We start from the raw sequence: 20,263 nt of genomic DNA on the forward strand, positions 1-20,263 counted from the left end.
AGAAAACAAAATCAAATGTCTTCTTCTGTTTCAGTCTGTCAAGGAGTCGTCATCAGGGGTCTCAACAGGGGCGTCTTGGAGAGTCCCAACTACCCGGGTTTGTACCCCCACTCAAAGCACTGCAACTGGACCATCGAGGCCACCGTCGGGAACACCATCAACTACACCTTCACGGCCTTCAGCATGGAGCCCTACTGCAACTACGACTACGTCAAGGTAAACGGCGGACCTGAGCGACTGTGGTGGGCAAGGGGGCGCATGCTGGATTGGGGTCAGCAAAAGGAGAGGAGGAGGAGAGGTCCTTGATGAGGCTTGTGTGGGCAGCACTAACTCAGCAGTGGTGAGGAGTGAAATGACATTGTTCATGCAAGACAGACAGACGGATAGATAGAGAGAGAGATGGATGGGTGGATGGATGGATAGATGTCTCCCAATATCCCCAGCATCTCTCCAAACCAACACAATCTCGCCTCTCTGACTTTGTCTCCCATCTGTCCAACTTGAGCTGACCCTCTAATGTCCTCAAAAAGTTGGATTAATAACACCTGACATATGCTTGTTTCTATAAATCACAATCATGCTGTAGATGGGCACAAGCAATCAGGCCTCAGACCCACCCAGATGCCACCCTGAAACAACATACATGGGCTATGCTAATGAACCTCATACATATGCAATCACAATGCTGCAGAACCTCATTGGCTAGAAGAGCAGCCTCCCACCTGACGCATCCAGCGCCTGTCCTCTGCGTCCAATGGCGCTCCCACCTCGCACAGCATTGTAGCGCCTCTCCTGTGTGCTCGGGGGACCTGGGAAGCCATAAGGTGCCAGGGTCTGAGCGGGTAGTCACTGTCACCTGGCACATGTAATGATGTGATGTCTGTTACAATGAAGAGTAGAGGCGGGTTCAGCCAGTCACCATGAACAGCACCATCAGGAAGGGGTCATCACGGCTTGGCCCAGTCCACCGAGCCACAACTCACTCTATCTATCTATCTATCTATCTATCTATCTATCTATCTATCTATCTATCTATCTATCTATCTATCTATCTATCTATCTATCTATCTATCTATCTATCTATTATATAGTGCCTTTCATATCTATCTATCTATCTATCTATCTATCTATCTATCTATCTATCTATCTATCTATAGTGCCTTTCATATCTATCTATCTATCTATCTATCTATCTATCTATCTATCTATCTATCTATCTATCTATCTATTATATAGTGCCTTTCATATCTATCTATCTATCTATCTATCTATCTATCTATCTATCTATCTATCTATCTATCTATCTATCTATCTATCTATCTATCTATTATATAGTGCCTTTCATATCTATCTATCTATCTATCTATCTATCTATCTATCTATCTATCTATCTATCTATCTATCTATCTATCCATTATATAGTGCCTTTCACCGGTCTATCTGTCTATCTTGTGCTGTGTCGGCTGCAGTTCACTCAAGTTCAGTGCGACTTTTCAGTTCCCCACAGTGAGTCTCGTTTCTCGTCTGCTGTTTCTGACACGTCACCCGCTGTCCCCGTTAGCCGAGAATTCAGTTGTGCGTTGGCATCTCTTGGAGATCCCCAGCTTGCCAGTCCTTTGCCAACGCTGTATTTGTTTCTCTTATGAGTTGTCTGGCGTTGCCAGGCTGATGACATTTCTACTCTCCTCGTCTGTGAATGGCCTTTTTTTTTTTTTTTTTGGTATTTTTTATCGTCATTTCCCGTGTGAGGCGCTGGCTTTGATGTCCGTCCACGTGCTCATCAGCCCTCGATGACACCACATGTGTGAGTTGATGTCACTTGTCCTCCCCTTCAGCCTTCAGCCAGTCCAAGTTTAAATGTTGGTGCATCTTTCGTCATTAATGATTGTATTTCTGTCATTCTTTAGTGACTATAGTGCCTTTCCTGGTAGGCCTGACTCCTTCACTTACTGTTTCCTTTTCCTGATGTGTCTGCTCCTGTTCTAGAACACTCCTCACCACCCCGTGATGTGTTGCTCTCTCGGTGTCTCTGAGCTAGGAGCTTGTGCCCTCTGCTTTGCCAGTCCAGCACACAGATGGACTGGGAGTGTCCCCCATGTTTCTGTGGTGTCACCTGTCTTGTCTCATCTGTGTGACTGAAATCTGTGTGAAAGAAAATCTGTGTTTAGCTCTGAGAAATGTTAGCTGTGACCACACGAAGGGCTGGGATGAAGAGATGGCATGACAGTGACAGGGCCTCAGACTAAAATCCCTCTACTGTCACCATCACGTCACACTCACCACAAAGACGGGTGTAGAAAATCTGGGGACACGCGGCTTAGCTGCCTCTCCTCCTTTGGTTCTTTGATGCCCAAAGCAAAGGTTTTACACAAAAGGGGCTCCAAAACAACGGGTGGAAGATAACGGTGACGCCCTTTGTAAAGCCTGTGTCTGTTTCTGTTGACTTTTACTAGGAAGCCACCAGACGTTTCTTAGGCCTGCTCAGCCCAATCAGCAGGATCAGACAACCCTGGACGGGATGCCAGTCTGCCTCATTCATGGGGCGCCAAGGCAGGAGCTGAGGAAGGGAGGGGGCAGCGGGTAGCACTTAGTGTAACTGTTAAAGGCGCTATATAAGTGGAGGTGTGTGCTATTGACAGTACAAGAGCTGTCAAGTCAGGCCTGGCAGACACAATCTGAGCAGCCGAAGGAGGAGAAAACGGGGGCGACTGCCAGTTGAAGACACAGTTTGGTGAGAAGAGTTCATGATTTAGGGCTTCGGGGTTCTACGTCACACGTGTTTTGTTATCATAATTTGATTTTGCTCTTCCTCGTCTTTATCATTATCATGGTGGGTCCTGTTTTCGTGCGGACACCCCTCTTACGAAGGGGCTGGGGAGTGCTGGCATATGGCAAGCACAAATCACACTGGACACTCTATAGGGGACAATAAGGACCCAAGGACCCAACCTGCTGTCACTCCAACTGACTGCTCCGCAGGCATGTAAGCCCCGCCCCTCTGTCTGCCACTCAAACACCTAGCCCCGCCCAGCTGCCTGCCATTCAGTAGTCCTTCTGCTTCTTAGGATTTGCCTTAAAGTGACATATTGATCAGTAAGTGTCACTCTGCTCTGACCCCATTAACCTGTTGAGCAACATCTAGCCAACTGCCACTCGAGCATCTACTTCTGTCCTGCCATGCAGACACCTTGAATCGCCACCCGCTCAAACATTTAACCTCACCCAGCCAGCTGATACTCAAATATCTCACCCCACCCAGCTGACTGTTACTCAAGCAGGTGCCACTCCAACATCTTACCCCGCCCATGTGATGACCCCTCAAACATTTAGCCCCGCCCAGCTGCCTGTCATTCAGATGCCGAGCCTCGCCACCTCTTTCTGCGCTTCCAACAATCCTTCTACTTCTTATGATTCGCCTTATAGTGACATCAGTTTACATTTTAATGAGCAAGTGCATGTAAGAATGTCACTCTGCTCTGTACTCGTGACAGTAAAGACCCCATAAACCTGCTGAGCAACATCCAACCTACTGCCACTCAAGTTTCTGCTTCTGTCCTGCCATACAGACCCCCTTGTCTTGCCTTTCTGGCTGTCATTCAAACATCTAGCCCCACCCAGTCAGCTGATACTTAAACATGTCACCCTGCCCAGGCAACTGCCACTCAAACATTTCACCCTATCCATGTGATGGCCGCTCAAGCATCTCGCCCCACCCAGCTGCCTGTCATTCACCACAGCAGTCCTTCTGCTTCTTCTGAGTTGCCTCAGAGTGACAGCAGTTTGCATTTTTATTAGCAAGTGGAAGTAAGAATGTCACTCTGCTCTGCACCTGTGACAATAAGGACCGGACCCCATAAACCCATTTAGCCCCACCATGTCAGGTGTCACTCAACCATCTGCTTCTGTTCTGCTTGTATTGCCTTTCCGACTGCTAGTCTGGAATTTAGCCACACCCCGCCAGCTGTCACTCAAACATATAGCCCCACCCAGCCAGCTGTCACTCAAATATATAGCCCCACTCAGCCAGCTGTCACTCAAACATATAGCCCCACCCAGCCAGCTGTCACTCAAACATATAGCTCCACCCAGCCAGCTGTCACTCAAACATATAGCCCCACTCAGCCAGCTGTCACTCAAATATATAGCCCCACCCAGCCAGCTGTCACTCAAATATATAGCCCCACCCAGCCAGCTGTCACTCAAATATATAGCCCCATTCAGCCAGCTGTCACTCAAACATATAGCCCCACCCAGCCAGCTGTCACTCAAACATATAGCCCCACCCAGCCAGCTGTCACTCAAACATATAGCCCCACCCAGCCAGCTGTCACTCAAACATATAGCCCCACCCAGCCAGCTGTCACTCAAATATATAGCCCCACCCAGCCAGCTGTCACTCAAATATATAGCCCCATTCAGCCAGCTGTCACTCAAACATATAGCCCCACCCAGCCAGCTGTCACTCAAACATATAGCCCCACCCAGCCAGCTGTCACTCAAACATATAGCCCCACCCAGCCAGCTGTCACTCAAACATATAGCCCCACCCAGCCAGCTGTCACTCAAATATATAGCCCCACCCAGCCAGCTGTCACTCAAACATATAGCCCCACCCATGTGATGGCTTCTCAAGCATCTCGCCCCACCCAGCTGCCTGTCATTCACCACAGCAGTCCTTCTACTTCTTCTGAGTTGCCTCAGAGTGACAGCAGTTTGCATTTTTATTACCAAGTGGAAGTAAGAATGTCACTCTGCTCTGCACCTGTGACCCCATAAGGACCCCATAAACCCATTTAGCAAGATCCAGCCTACTGCCGCTTCTGTCCTGACGTACAGACTCCTTGTCTTGCCTTTCCAGCTGCTACTCTGGCATCTAGCCCCGCCCTGGTAGTTGTCACTCAGACATCATGCCCCACCCAGCCAGCTGATGCTCAAATATCTCATCCCACCCAGCCAGCTGCCACTCCAACATCTTACCCCACCCATGTGATGGCCTCTCAAACATTTAGCCCCGCCCAGCTGCCTGTCATTCAAATGCCGAGCCTCACCACTTCTTATGATTCGCCTTAAAGTGACATCAGTTTACATTTTAATTAGCGAGTGCATGTAAGAATGTCACTCTGCGCTGTACTCGTGACAATAAGGACCCCATAAACCTGTTTAGCCCCGCCCAGCCAGCTGCCACTCAAACATCTCTCCCCACCCCACCACAGCAGCCCTTCTACTTCTTCTGAGTTGCCTCAGAGTGACAGCAGTTTGCTTATTAATTAGAAAGAGATAATGAAAAACGTTCAGGTTTGGTTTACTAATCAGGTCAGACATCTTGGCATTTTAAATAAAGGTGACATCAGACAGACCATGGACGCGGGGGTACTGCCATGTACGTCCAAACAGAACATCGCACAAGCATGTAGCCAACATAACGACATTGGCATCGTAAATTGTTAACAGTAACTGAAGTGAATGAGGTCCAAACCACAACACAAAACAAATAAAGTCGAGTTCCGCACGAAGTGAGTGCGCCAGGTTCGTTTTCTCGTCGTTTTCATTTTCTGTTCCTTTCTTTAATGAAATTCTTTTCGGACTGAACTGTTGCTCATCCGTTATCTTCTTGTTTCTGTCGCTAATTATCTTTGATGCCCCTGCTGAGTTTGGAACGAGAAATATGCAAATGACTGGGCGTGTCTATTAGCATGACTGATGCAGTCGTGTGGGTGGGTGCAACGTGATTGGCCCGTCAATGGAGTGGCGCCGTGGGGGGCGGGGTCTGCTGCTGGACTCTAAGGCGGTCATTTCTCATGGAGGAGGGTCTTTGAGCAGCCACTCAGGAATTGCTTGTGCCAGTTATGGACGTGTGAAGGACTTTGATACATGAGCTCCTATAGCAAATAAGGGTTTTCAACCTGCTAACAATAAAAAGGCGGCAGCCCGCTACCAACTTGTACTGCAGTAACAGACGCGGGCAGGCCTGAGAAGTGACCAAGCGGGCAAAGCCGCTACAAAGTCTGTGCTTTCGTCTTTTCATTATATGTAATTTCCACACGCTGGGTCTGCTGTCCATAAACGGCGGTGATCTCATCCACTTTACGAGCGGCACAGTTTTCTTTGGCACTACAGGAGTGAAGTGCTGGAGCCGGGCCATGTGTGCCATTTGTGTTGGTTTCCTAGGACACTTTATTTGGAGCAAAAACAGTTTTTTATGTCTAAATTGAGTTGTGTCAGGCTTTACAGGCAGTCAGCGCTTAAGGAGCCTCAACAGCAGGAACTGAAATCCAGTGGCACGTTACAGGAGGGAAGCTGGGCAGAGCCAAAGGGGGCACACCAAAGAGCGCGTCTATGCTGGGTCATTTTTTACACCAAGGAATTTTATTCTTACATTTGTTTTTTTTGTAGAAATAGTTTACCACAACTCCATTTTGTTTTTATTGTGGGCACCACCATTTTTGGAAGTTCTGGATGAGCTTCGTGTCCTTTCTGGGACCTCAAAGACTTCATTCGTGTGTTTGTTTTTTTTCTTTCTGTCACCTTTTTACAAATGTGAACATTATTTTTGTACTTCCATTTCTAGCATCCCTACTCCTTTAGCAAACCTTACCATCTTCCACTGGAGTTGCACGACATCTGACGTAAAAAACGTGAAGGCATTCAGGGATGACACATCCTGACCTGAACCATCCGACACTGCGTGTTTTTTGTTTTTTTGCCATTTTGAAACTCTGCCCTCTCGTTTAAAAGTGTGACTTTTGGATTGTGATGAGGGATTTGAGAACATCAGAACACTTTGGACGAGATCAGTCCGTTCAGCCCAAGAAAAACTCGTCAGTCCTGTCCACTTGGCTCCTCTAAAATAACATCAAGTCGAGTTTTAAAAGTCCCCCTGTCCACCACACTACTTGGTCACTCATTCCACGTGTCTGTGGCTCTCTCTGTGCACAATAACTTCCTAATGCTTGTATGGTTTTTACCCTTCCCAAGTTGGTGTCCCCGTGTTCTTGATGAGCTCATTTTAAACTCACAGTCTCGATCCACTGGACTAATTCCCTTCATCATATTAAACACTTCACTCAGGTCTCCTCTTCATCACTGTAAAGGATCAGCTCTTCAAATGTTTTCCTCATAACTCATCCCCTGTAGCCCTGAATCAGCCTAGTCGCTCTTCTCCGGACCTTCTCTAGTGCTGCTATGTCCTTTTTGTAGCCTGGAGACCCAAAATGCACCCAGGACTCCAGATGAGGCCTCACCAGTATGTTATAAAGACTGAGTACTCCACACATCAAGGCGCTACATAACCTGACAGTCTGTGAATGGCTTTGGAACACTGCCTGGTAGTTGATAGCATTGAGTCCACTATGACTCCTAAATCCTTCTCATGAGGTGGACTCTCAGTTTTCTTACCACCAATTGTGTAATCAGACCTAACAAGACTTAAAGTTAAGGCAAGCATTAGGCTCAGCTCTTATAATCTTTCTATCTGCTGTAGCCCCCCATAATCAGCCTAGTCATCCTTCTCTGGACTTTCTCTAGTGCTGCCATGTCTTTATGGAGACCAAAACTGCACCCAGGACTCCAGATGAGGCCTCACCAGTGTGTTATAAAGCTTGAACAGAACTTCCTGGGACTTGTACTCCACACATCAAGGAGCTATATAACCCAACATTCTGTTAGCTTTCTTAATGGCTTCTGAACACCGATGAGAAGTCGATAGCTTAGAGTCCACTGTGACTCCTAAATCTTCCTCATAAGGTGAACTCTCAATTTTCAGACCTCCCATTTTGCATTCAGACCTCACAAGACCTAAACTTAATTCAAGTGTTAGGCTCAGCTCTTTTAATCTTTCTTCATAACTCATCCCCTGTAGCCCTGGACTCAGCCTCGTCGCTCTTCTCTGGACCTTCTCTAGTGCTGCTATGTTCTTTTTGTAGCCTGGAGACCCAAAATGCACCCAGGACTCCAGGTGAGGCCTCATCAGTATGTTATAAAGACTGAGCAGAACCTCCTGTGACTTGTACTCCACACATCAAGGCGCTATATAACCTGACAGTCTGTTAGCCTTCTTAATGGCTTCTGAACACTGTCTGGCAGTTTGTACTGTCAAGTCCACTTCGACTCCTAAATCCTTCTAATAAGGTGGACTCTCGATTTTCAGACCTCCCTTTGTGTATTGAGACCTAAAAAGACCTAAAGTTAATGCAAGCATTAAACTCAGCTCTTCTAATCTTTTCCTCATAACTCATCCCATGTAGTCGCTCTTCTCTGGACCTTTTCTTGTGCTGCTATGTCCTTTTTGTAGCCTGGAGACCCAAACTGCACACAGGACTCCAGATGAGGCCTCACCAGTGTGTTATAAAGACTGAGCAGAACCTCCTGGGACTTGTACTCCACACGTCATGGCGCTATATAACCAGACAGTCTGTTTGCCTTCTGAATGGCTTCTGAACACTGTCTAGAAGTTTGTACTGTCAAGTCCACTTCGACTCCTAAGTGCTTTTCATAAGGTGGACTTTTGGTTTTCAGACCTCCCATTCTGTATTCAGACCTCACATTTTTACCTCCTACATGTAATACTTTACATTTACTTAAAGATAAACTCCCCTGACTTGTACTCCACACATCAAGGCGCTATATAACCTAATGTCCTATTAGATGTTTTGATCACTTCTCTCCTCTGCCTACACATAGACAGTGACCAGTCCACTAGGACTCCCAGGTCCTCCTTAATGAAGACCAAAATTTCCCCCAGTACTCCAGATGAGGCCTCACCAGTGTGTTATAAAGCTTGAGCAGAACGGCCTGTGACTTGTACTCCACACATCAAGGCGCTATATAACCTGACAGTCTGTGAATGGCTTTGGAACACTGCCTGGAAGTTGATAGCATTGAGTCCACTATGACTCCTAAATCCTTCTCATGAGGTGGACTCTCAATTTTCTTACCACCAATTATGTAATCAGACCTAACAAGACTTAAAGTTAAGGCAAGCATTAGGCTCAGCTCTTATAATCTTTCCATGTAGTTGCTCCTCTCTGGACCTTTTCTTGTGTCCTTTTTGTAGCCTGGAGACCAAAACTGCACCCAGGACTCCAGATGAGGCCTCACCAGTGTGTTATAAAGCTTGAGCAGAACCTCCTGGGACTTGTACTCCACACATCTAGGTGCTATATAACCCAACATTCTGTTAGCCTTCTTAATGGCTTCTGAACACCGATGAGAAGTCGATAGCTTAGAGTCCACTGTGACTCCTAAATCCTTCTCATGAGGTGGACTCTCAATTTTCTTACCACCAATTGTGTAATCAGACCTAACAAGACTTAAAGTTAAGGCAAGCATTAGGCTCAGCTCTTATAATCTTTCTATCTGCTGTAGCCCCCATAATCAGCCTAGTCGCCCTTCTCTGGACTTTCTCTAGTGCTGCCATGTCTTTATGGAGACCAAAACTGCACCCAGGACTCCAGATGAGGCCTCACCAGTGTGTTCTAAAGCTTGAGCAGAACTTCCTGGGACTTGTACTCCACACATCAAGGCGCTATATAACCTGACATTCTATTAGCTTCTTAATGGCTTCTGAACACTGATGAGAAGTCGATAGCTTAGAGTCCACTGTGACTCCTAAATCCTCCTCATTAGGTGGACTCTTGATTTTCAGACCTCCCATTTTGCATTCAGACCTCACAAGACCTAAACTTAATTCAGCCGTTAGGCTCAGCTCTTTGAATTTTTCCTCATAACTCATCCCCTGTAGCCCTGGACTCTGCCTCGTTGCTCTTCTCTGGACCTTCTCTAGTGCTGCTATGTCCTTTTTGTAGCCTGAAGACCAAAACTGCACACAGGGCTCCAGATGAGGCCTCACCAGTGTGTTATAAAGCTTGAGCAGAACTTCCTGGGACCTGTACTCCACACATCAAGGCACTATATGTTCACTGACTACTTTATTAGGTATCTACAACCGTTAACACCATCTGCTATTCCACCCGCTGAATTACTATTGATAGAAGGACGTATCGTAATGTAATTGCATAATTTATGTCCGAGTGATGGGCTATGCAATACGACAAGATTATTTGGATTCGAACAATTCTGACATGTAAAATTTTAACGGGCGACAAGAAAAGTAACGTAGTCCATCTGACATTAGACACCAAAGGAGATCGAGATACGCCATTCATATTAAAATGTTTACAGTTGCCCGTTAGAAGAGCTTTGTCAAAGACAATTAATAAATCACAGGGACAAACATTCGAAAAAGTCATTTTATTTATTAGAGAGAAAGAAACAGGCAGATATACGCGGCGTTGTCACGATGAAAGTCCAAACACAGAATCAAAATTCAATGCGATCTTGACGACAAGTTATCTCAAAATATTGTTTTTACTGACGTTTTACAGTTAAAGTGTAAGTTTAGAAAGTTCATTTCAAAGCCAAACAGAACGAAATCATATAACACGACGAATGCCTCTAACGCAACATGAAACATCATTTTCTTTCAATTTATTACGTTTGACTATTTTTTACTTTGGTTATTACTCGCTGTAATGTAAAATGTTCTGTCCTGCATATGTGACAATTCCCATGAAAATAACAATCTGTTTAAATTGGACATACGCGAGTGGCAGAGCCGTGAAGTGGCTAACGTGTAGTGCCCGCCTGGGGGTTGGCGAGTGATGCGAGGAGGGGGCAGTGCCCCCTAGTAATTAAATAAATGACAAAGTGGTGCCACAAGGACATCAACAGTATAACCGTACAGATTATGTAAGGGGAGCAGTTGTTTGAATGTATTGACCTTGTCAAAATAACGTCAGCCACATCTGTGTAATTCGCAGTGGCGCCGTTCTTTCCTGAATGCCATCCTCAGCCCAGAACTTGATTTCGACGGACGCCTTTTGACATCACGGACCCCTCAGCTGCTTTTCTCGATTTTAAGTGACACAGAAGGACAGCAGAGTCAAGTGATTGAGGAGTTTCCTTTGATACTACAATCGTTTCTGAGTCTCTTGGGCTTATGTGAGTAATTGTGGTGGGCCGGAGCCTCCTTTTTGGTGAATTGTTTCAGTTGTCAGCCCCCTCGTTTCCTCCTTTCATGAGTTATTTGGGTAAAATGTGTCTAAATACTCGAGGGTTCAGATGTCTGCTCCCTTAGAGCTTTGCTGGATGCTTCTTCATGGTGCAGAGGTCTGAGAGACCCTGACGTTGGTCTGGGCTTCTGGCTTCCTTCGTCATGTCGTGTCACAAATAGCCCACCGACACACCTGACTGCTTCCTGTCCGTGTTGTGGCGCCAACATTACTCTGCCCAGTCACAGCTGGATGTGTGAAACGTGCCAAAGTGACCTGCAGGAGGGTTACGCTGGGTGTGGAGATCCAAAAGCACACATTCGAAACAGAGGACGCCACACGTGATATCCGTTGGAAGGGGGGACTCTCGGAAAAATAGAGAGTCAAAGGATCTGGAAAAGTCGCGAGACAACCAGCGATCCAACTAGTCTGAAAGCGCGAGCCCCTGAGAAGTCCGGGAAGATCAGAATACCAGGAAGTGTAAAGCAGAGGCGATCGACGGAAACACAAAAACTGAGGTCCGGACAAAGCAGAAGTCCTACCTGACCAACAGTCCGATCTGATCTTCATTTAACTCATCAGAAGGCAAAGCTTTGTAGATTTACAGACCTTAACCATCTGTGGTGTAGCAGTGGATGGTGCAGATTGTGCAAATCACAGAGGCCTACAAGCTTACGGGGGGCATATAGATTTTTAAAAAATTTGAATAACTTCAATCACTTGCTCACTTCATTGCGTTAATAACTCCCAGTTTCAGTGACATGTTGGCACCATCGCCAGGCCAGTCCAATCCACGATGATATGACGTATTCAGCAGGCCTACAGTTTACACGAATTTAGACTTCGGGAGTTCAAGTCCGCCTTACAGGGATGTGCACATTCCCAGATTTGGTGACCTTTAGCTGGTCATGGCGGAACGTGAACGGAAGACGTTTTAAGGACGTCACATGAATAATCTACCTCTTTGTTATAAAGGGAGACGAGACGTGATCTTCTCAGAAGACACTTTAAAGAACCCCGAGATTGGCCACGGAGCATCTCGCGGGGACCTTATACGTGACAATTGGTGCCAAGAGATTGCAATTTGACATCCCGATAGACAAGGCAGTGAGACAATGTTGGATTGCTGTTGGCAGACAGACATCATGTGCTCCCAGCTCTTCAAACAACGACAAGCAGCAAGCCAGCAGATGATCCGACGGCATCTCCTTAGCGTGCGTTCAGCCGCACCTCCTTCACAACGCGAGCAGCATAACACGTCCTGCGAGAAAGAGATGTAACCTGGAAATAAAGGACAAGTATTGTTTTTACAAACGTTTTAAAGTAAAAGTGAAAATAATGCACCTGTAACAATCTCGTTAAATTGTATATCCGGTAAACCAAACCCCGGGGTGGGCGAGCGAAGTGAGCAGTGGGCACAGCCCTCTAGTATATAAATATAAAAGCCAAACACAGTACCGCACTGACTCACTCATTACTCAAATCTCCCGAACCGTGAGGACTTGGGACTTGACATTTGAAATGTAGGTCACCCTCGGCCCATAGGCGCTCGCTAAGAAACGGCTTTTAAAAATTTCGTCATCCAAGCGTGAAATTTGTTTTATAGTTTTTTTTAGACCCATTTGTATGTCTGTCCGCTGTTCACGAGAGAACTACTCGACGGATTTAGTTCTGGACATTCCGTCGATTTTGCGACTTTCTTATTGTGTATGAATGTCATCTCTTAGCCTGAGCCCAGACCCCCCTGCCAAGGTGTGGTGGCCATACAGTAGGTGAGGGTACACTACACAGAACTTGGCCTTCCAGCTCAGCTCTCTCTCTCTCTCCAGCACGACTGACCAGTATGACCTCCACGCCACCCTGTTCAATCCATTTGGACATCCATACTTGGAACAGCACACAGCGGGCCTGATACCCGTCGTCGGGCCAGAACTCGAAATGGTGATTTTGACAGATGCCCGTTTGACTTCAGGGCTGCCCCAGCTGCTTTCACAAGAATAAGGGACACAGAAGGGGAACAGATTCACGCAATTGAGGATTTTACTACCCAAAGTGCCCATGTCTCGCCCACTCCCTCTGGTTTACCCTCAGTGCCAGTGTCAGGTTATTTTGTGCCCTTGGCCAAGTTTATTAGTGCGCCAACTGACTGTTTAGTATCTAACCCGTGTGGCAAGGTCCCCCCCCCCCTACCCCTCCATAATCTGCACCCTAGGTGAATGCCTAATTCGCCCTAATGGTGGCGCCGGACTGTCGATAATGACTACTTGATGCCCCCAGTCGAAGCGTTGCCCAGCTGTGTCACACTGATAATATTATCCTTTATTGATTTATGTATTCACCAGACAGCCAGGCCTCATTGGAGTGCCCTCTCTCCACATTGGGAATGAGATGTTTCCTCAAGTGATGGAGTTTACGTATCTGGTGGTCTTGTTCACGAGGGAGGACAGAAATGAGCAGGAGATCGACAGGCGGATCACAGCAGCGCCCGCTGTCACGTCAATGTCATGGTGACGAGGGAGCTGAGCTGAAAGACAAAGCCCTCGGTTTACTGCTCATCCCTGTCCCACCTTAAGGTCCTTCATGGCCGCCTGGGCTCGGCCTTAGAGATGAGGTGAGGGGCGCAGACGTTCAGCAGAGCTGCCACAGCTCCTCCACGTCAATAGATTGATGCATTGGGTACCCACTGGATGCCTTCTGGCACAGATGTTTCTGGCAAGTCCGACCAGAAGGAGACCCCCAGGCAGACTCAGGACACGCTGGATTGGTTATATCCCTCAGCTGGCTTGAGATCTCCTTGGAATCTCCCCACCCAGGAGGAGCTGGAGGAGGTGGCGGGTAAAAGGGGCACCTGAGTATCTTTGCTGTCCCTGTGGCGTGGAGCAGATAAGCAGCAGAAAATGGACGGCTGGGTGGTAATTCTCTTATTATTTCTGAATATGACTCAGTGTTGCAAACATATGTAATAAGCAAAATTATTACAAGCAAGCGAAGTGACTAGAAAATGTAAAAATGCTTTCCAGCAGCCACCCGCCAGGTCTGTGGCAGCACCTGAATGTGGCGCCATGCTGGCATCTTCATACTTGTCATTTTATGTGACACCTTTTGAAGCACTTCATCAATTTGTTTTGTCGTGTTTAGTGCTTTTCATGCAAGCACTTAAGTGCAGCAGCTGGTTTGGGGGGGCCGTCAATACGGGGGGGGGGGGCTGTCCCACCCTGTGTGTTAATTCCATTAGTGCCAATTCAGCAAGGCTGCTGCCGTCCCTGGGGGAGTACAGAGAAATGAGATGGCAGCGAACTGCACCATCAGCGAGGAGGGAGGAGGGGACCTTTGACCCCCCCAGCTGTTTTCTATGGTGGGGTCAGGAATGACCTGATTAGCCGACTCCTCTGTGGTGGTCCGGTCCTCTTCCCAAATCCCAGAGTGGAAGAAGCGGCGCAGGCCTCGCTGTCAAAGAGCAAAGATAATTAAGGCGGCTGGAGATGAGGAGCGGCAGACGAGGCGTTGGTCCTGCGGTGGGACGGCTCAGACCTCTGAAGGTGACCCGTCTTGACCTGCCCTGTTGAATGAGTGGGTGCGGGGGGCACAATTAGTAAAGCTAATTACATTCACTGTAAGCTTGTCTGATAATCCACTGAAAGCACTAGGAAGAGTAGACCCCCGGTTGGCGTGACACCTACCAGAGTACCACGTGCCCCTCTTGACATCTGCCCACTCTTGGTGTGTCTCCTGTTGCAAGAAAGAAAGAAAATTTGAATGAATTAATTCCTGAGTCATCAATTCCCTTTAATAAAGCGCTTAACTTGTATAACACCAGCCATTTAATGTTCGTTTATATAGCGCCTTTCTTTAATAAACTACAGTATGCCAACTTTTTTTTTTACATTTACTTTACCTGGCAGCAATAATTCCCTTTTAATTTTATAGCGTCTTTTATGATCCCAAACACCATTCATTAATTTTACACTTTGATACAGAGCCGTCTTAATGGCCACTGGCCGGGCACACATGATGTTTCTGATGTCTGTGTAGGTTTTGGTTTTTGCTATCACAACAGGGGTCTCAGTGCACTACTTTGTCCAGGGGGGCTATGATGCTGTTAAGAAAGTCCTGCTTATGTAGGGCACAGAAGTAATTGACTATTACTATTATAGCGCCTTTCATGATCTCAAAGAGCTTCGCTACCACAAAGGCACGAGAAGTCAAGCAAAGTGACCCCTTGGATTGGCGGGCTGAAGCGATTACAACAGGCAGTGCAGACAAGATGTACGAAGGGTCCTGAAGGAGGGGTCTGAGGTGCCTCAACGCCTGCATATTGTAATCGGCTCAGTCCGCCAATCCCAGGGGTCATTGCATCCACAATGGCTAACACGGGATGACAGCCTGCTACTACCACAAAGCCATTCATTTACGTAGTGATTTTTATTAACAGACTATGCCACGTCCTTTAATGATTGTTATTTTTGCCCATGTACAGTTTATTGTGACTCTTTACAAGTGGACCGCGGCAGAGGTCTTTACCTTCAGTCTCTCCATTGATTCCCTTTAACTATTATAGCGCCTTTCATCATCCCAAAGGGCTTAACTTGTGTAAAAGCAGCAGATCATTATTCATATGTTTAGTGTCTTTCATAATTAGGCAACAGCAAAGCTCTTTACACTGCTGAACCCTGGCAGCATTCATAGCTCCTTAAATATTATATAGCGCCTTTCAAGATCCCACAGTGCTCCGCCTCTGTGGTGCCATTAGTGCAGGGAAGACTCTGCCAGTACACTTCAACTACAGTTAATACTGGTTGATAATTCTTATTTTATATTAATATTATTATTATTATTATTATTATGTAATAATTAATAAAATACAAATTATTATTATTAGTAAGAATAATAGTTGATGGACAGCATGCACTGATACAGCAAGTTGCTGCACCCACCATATGATGAATCACCTCAGGATCCCAAATTAGGACCCGAGTGCAGCTGTGTAATGGGTGACACCTCAGCACCACACTAGTTCAAATGGTAATAATTATAATAATAATAATAATAATAAGCACCATGAGCATGGGAAAGGTGCTATATAATAATAATAATAATAATACACTTTATTTATATAGCATTTATATAGTCATGCTCACGGTGCTTATTATTATTATTATTATATAGTGCCTTTCCCATGCTTACAGTGCTTATTATATTTTTATTATTATTATTTCAATTATTATTATAATATAGCATCTTACCCATGCTCAAGGTGCTTATTATTATTATTATTATATAGTGCATGTCCCATGCTCACAGCGCTTATTATTATTTTTATTATTGTTATCATTATTATTATTACAATTATTATTATAATATAGCGCCTTTCCAATGCTCACAGTGCTTATTATTATTATTATTATTATTATTATATTGCGCCTTTCCCTTGCTCACAGTGCTTATTATTATTTTTATTATTATTATTTAAATTATTATTATAATATAGCACCTTTCCCATGCTCAAGGTGCTTATTATTATTATTATTATTATTATTATATAGCGCCTTTCCCATGCTCTGGGTGCTTATTAATATTATTATTATTATTATTATTATTATATAGTGCCTTACCCATGCTCACGGTGCTTATTATTATTATTATTTTTATTATTATTATTATATAGCACCTTTCCCATGCTTACAGTGCTTATTATATTTTTATTATTATTATTTCAATTATTATTATAAAATAGTATCTTTCCCATGCTCAAGGTGCTTACTATTATTATTGTTGTTATTATTATATAGCGCCTTTCCAATGCTCACAGTCCTTATTTTTATCCTGGTGGATGATTCCTATTTATTAATATAGTGCCTTTTCTGACCCCCCCCCCCCCCCCCCCCCAAGAGCTTAGCTCGTATCAATTCCTTTTTATTGATTTGGTGCCTTTTCTTGCTCAGTATTTTCATTTCTGTTTTTCACCGTTGGCCTAACCTGAACCTGTGACTTCCCCTGTGCCATTATAGTGCCTTTCCTGTGTCAGACCCCCAGGGTGTTTTCCTCTGCAGCATCGAGTGACGTTTTCTGGGTGACCTTCGGTGTGAGTCCCCTTTTGCTTTTCATGATCCCAGCTTGTGTAAATGCGTCCGTTTATCGTTCCTTTATACACAGAAGTGTCCTTCACAATTCTTTCTCCTTTCATTTCTTTTTCGTGATCCTAAGTGCTTTGCTCCACTGATGCCCTCCATGCCCTTTTTACTTTCACGGTGACTTTTATGAAGGCCCCTGTTGATTTCCTTTAATTATATTTTATCCTGTTGAGTAATTCCTAATGTTGATTTAATATAGTGCCTTTCATGATCCCCTGTCTGTAGGAGGCTCTCTGTTTTTCCTTTTATGAAGTTCTTTCTTTTCTTCCTCATCTCTTGCCTTCTCTGCACAGTTTTCATTTATTTCTCATTGATTTTGTGCCCAGTGCCACTCACCCTCCTTATTTAGCAGACAGACAGCTTTGAACCCGAGGCCGAGAGTGTCGTGTCAGATGACGGGCGTGTGCTCTGCTGACGAGGCCGGGGGTCTCAGGCCACTCTGAGGTGAAGCTGCCATTCAGTTCTCACGCCTTTTCCCCGTCAGCTTCTGCTTTTCTGCATTCCTCTGAATTTATTGATTTGGTCAAACTGCTTGCCGGAGGATTCGTTGACATTTGAGCAACCCGGCGTGTTTTTGGGGGGGCTCAGCGCCACATCATTCACACAATGGCAGGATGTTTGGCTCTCTGGTAATGTAAATCGTCAGAGTCAAAGACCCCACGGGATTCAAAGCTGCGGATTCGCGCCGCTCACTCGGAGACCCCCAGCCTTGTGTTTTTAACTCTGAGCTCCTTCCTGACACTCACGCCAGCTTGTGTTCGAGGGGGGCGGGCTGCTGACGTCTTTCCCTCTTTAGTTAAATGTGCTAAACCTCAATCACGTAGAGCCATCGTCTTCATCGTCTCGCTCTTCATCTCTTCCCATTGGTATGTGAGGTCCATGTTTTGTAGTTTTCGGCCTGACTTTTACAGCCTGGATGCTTTTCCTGACACCAACCTTCCCCATTTATCCAGGCTTGGGACTGGCTGCACAATGGAGGCGGGGGTCTCAAGGGTGGAGGGGAATCGTACAAACTGCACACAGTCACTTTTGTATGATCACTCCCAATTTGGAAATGAAGAATGACAATAAATCAAATGGGTGTCTTTGTGTTCACCATGCAAGTGACTGGTGCCCGCTGTCTGTCCAAAGACTGCTTCTGATGGGTGGCATAGGCTTCAGTTTACCTGCCATACTTCTCAAGTGGGTTTAGAAACGAATGGAGTGACGGATGGACTGCTGGTTTATATAATCGAATGTACTCAATACTCAATGAAGAAGCCCCTCTGAGCAATCTGATTGGCCAGTTTGTTTTTGGGTGGGTCAATGTGATACATTAGGGGTGCAAAGTGCCTCTCTGTGGAGGATTCACCAGCATAACCAGCTGGGAGGAGACCCTGGGAGAAGACGTAGGGCTTGCTGGGAGGATTGGTTTGGGAACGCCTTGGGGTCCCACACTATGAGTATGCAAGTGTGGATGTGGGGGCTTCACTTCTCAGACTGTTGACCCTTCAGCCCGCCTTTGGATAAGTGGTGGAAAAAGAATAATAATAATAATCATAATAATAATACATTTTATTTATATAGTGCCTTTCCCATAATAATAATAATAATACATTTTATTTATATAGCACATTTCCCATAGTAATACAGTAATACATTTTATTTATATAGTGCCTTTCCCATAATAATAATAATAATAATAATAATAATAATAATTTTTATTTATATAGCACATTTCCTATAATAATAATAATAATAATAATAATATTTTATATAGTGCCTTTCCCATAATAATAATAATAATAGCAATAATAATAATACATTTTATTTATATAGTGCCTTTCCCATAATAATAATACATTTTATTTATATAGTGACTTTCCCATAATAATAATAATAACAATAATAATAATAAATTTTATTTATATAGCACATTTCCTATAATAATAATAATAATAATAATATTTTATATAGTGCCTTTCCCATAATAATAATAATAATAATAATAGCAATAATAATAATACATTTTATTTATATAGCACATTTCCCATAATAATAATACATTTTATTTATATAGTGCCTTTCCCATAGTAATAATAATAATAGCAATAATAATAATACATTTTATTTATATAGCACATTTCCCATAATAATAATACATTTTATTTATATAGTGCCTTTCCCATAATAATAATAATAATAACAATAATAATAATAAATTTTATTTATATAGCACATTTCCAATAGTAATACAGTAATACATTTTATTTATATAGTGCCTTTCCCATAATAATAATAATAATAATAACAATAATAATAATAATTTTTATTTATATAGCACATTTCCTATAATAATAATAATAATAATATTTTATATAGTGCCTTTCCCATAATAATAATAATAATAGCAATAATAATAAAACATTTTATTTATATAGTGCCTTTCCCATAATAATAATACATTTTATTTATATAGTGACTTTCCCATAATAATAATAATAACAATAATAATAATAAATTTTATTTATATAGCACATTTCCTATAATAATAATAATAATAATAATAATAATATTTTATATAGTGCCTTTCCCATAATAATAATAATAATAATACATTTTATTTATATAGCACATTTCCCATAATAATAATACATTTTATTTATATAGTGCCTTTCCCATAATAATAGTAATAATAGCAATAATAATAATACATTTTATTTATATAGCACATTTCCCATAATAATAATACATTTTATTTATATAGTGACTTTCCCATAATAATAATAACAATAATAATAATAAATTTTATTTATATAGCACATTTCCTATAATAAAAATAATAATAATAATATTTTTTATAGTGCCTACCCCATAACAATAATAATACATTTTATTTATATAGCACCTTTCCCATAATAATAATAATAAATTTTATTTATATAGTACATTTCCTATAATAATAATAGAATATTTTTATATAGGGCCTTTCCCATAATAATAATAATAATAATAAATAATACATTCTATTTATATAGCGCCTTTCCCATAATAATAATAATAATAATAAATCTTATTTATATAGCACATTTCCTATAATAATAA

At 43.5% G+C, this 20,263-nt stretch overlaps 1 protein-coding gene across 1 annotated transcript in view; it reads left to right on the plus strand.

Moving 5' to 3' along the window:
- The window catches only part of cubn (cubilin (intrinsic factor-cobalamin receptor)), a 291,472-nt gene that overhangs the window by 89,291 nt on the left and 181,918 nt on the right, over positions 1–20,263 (plus strand). The window contains exon 27 of the mRNA XM_051929225.1: positions 35–216. Within this exon, the coding sequence (XP_051785185.1) occupies positions 35–216 (182 nt within the window). The remainder of the gene's footprint in view (positions 1–34; positions 217–20,263) is intronic.

This window comes from Erpetoichthys calabaricus, chromosome 6 (assembly GCF_900747795.2).
Source record: "Erpetoichthys calabaricus chromosome 6, fErpCal1.3, whole genome shotgun sequence".
NCBI lineage: Eukaryota > Metazoa > Chordata > Cladistia > Polypteriformes > Polypteridae > Erpetoichthys > Erpetoichthys calabaricus.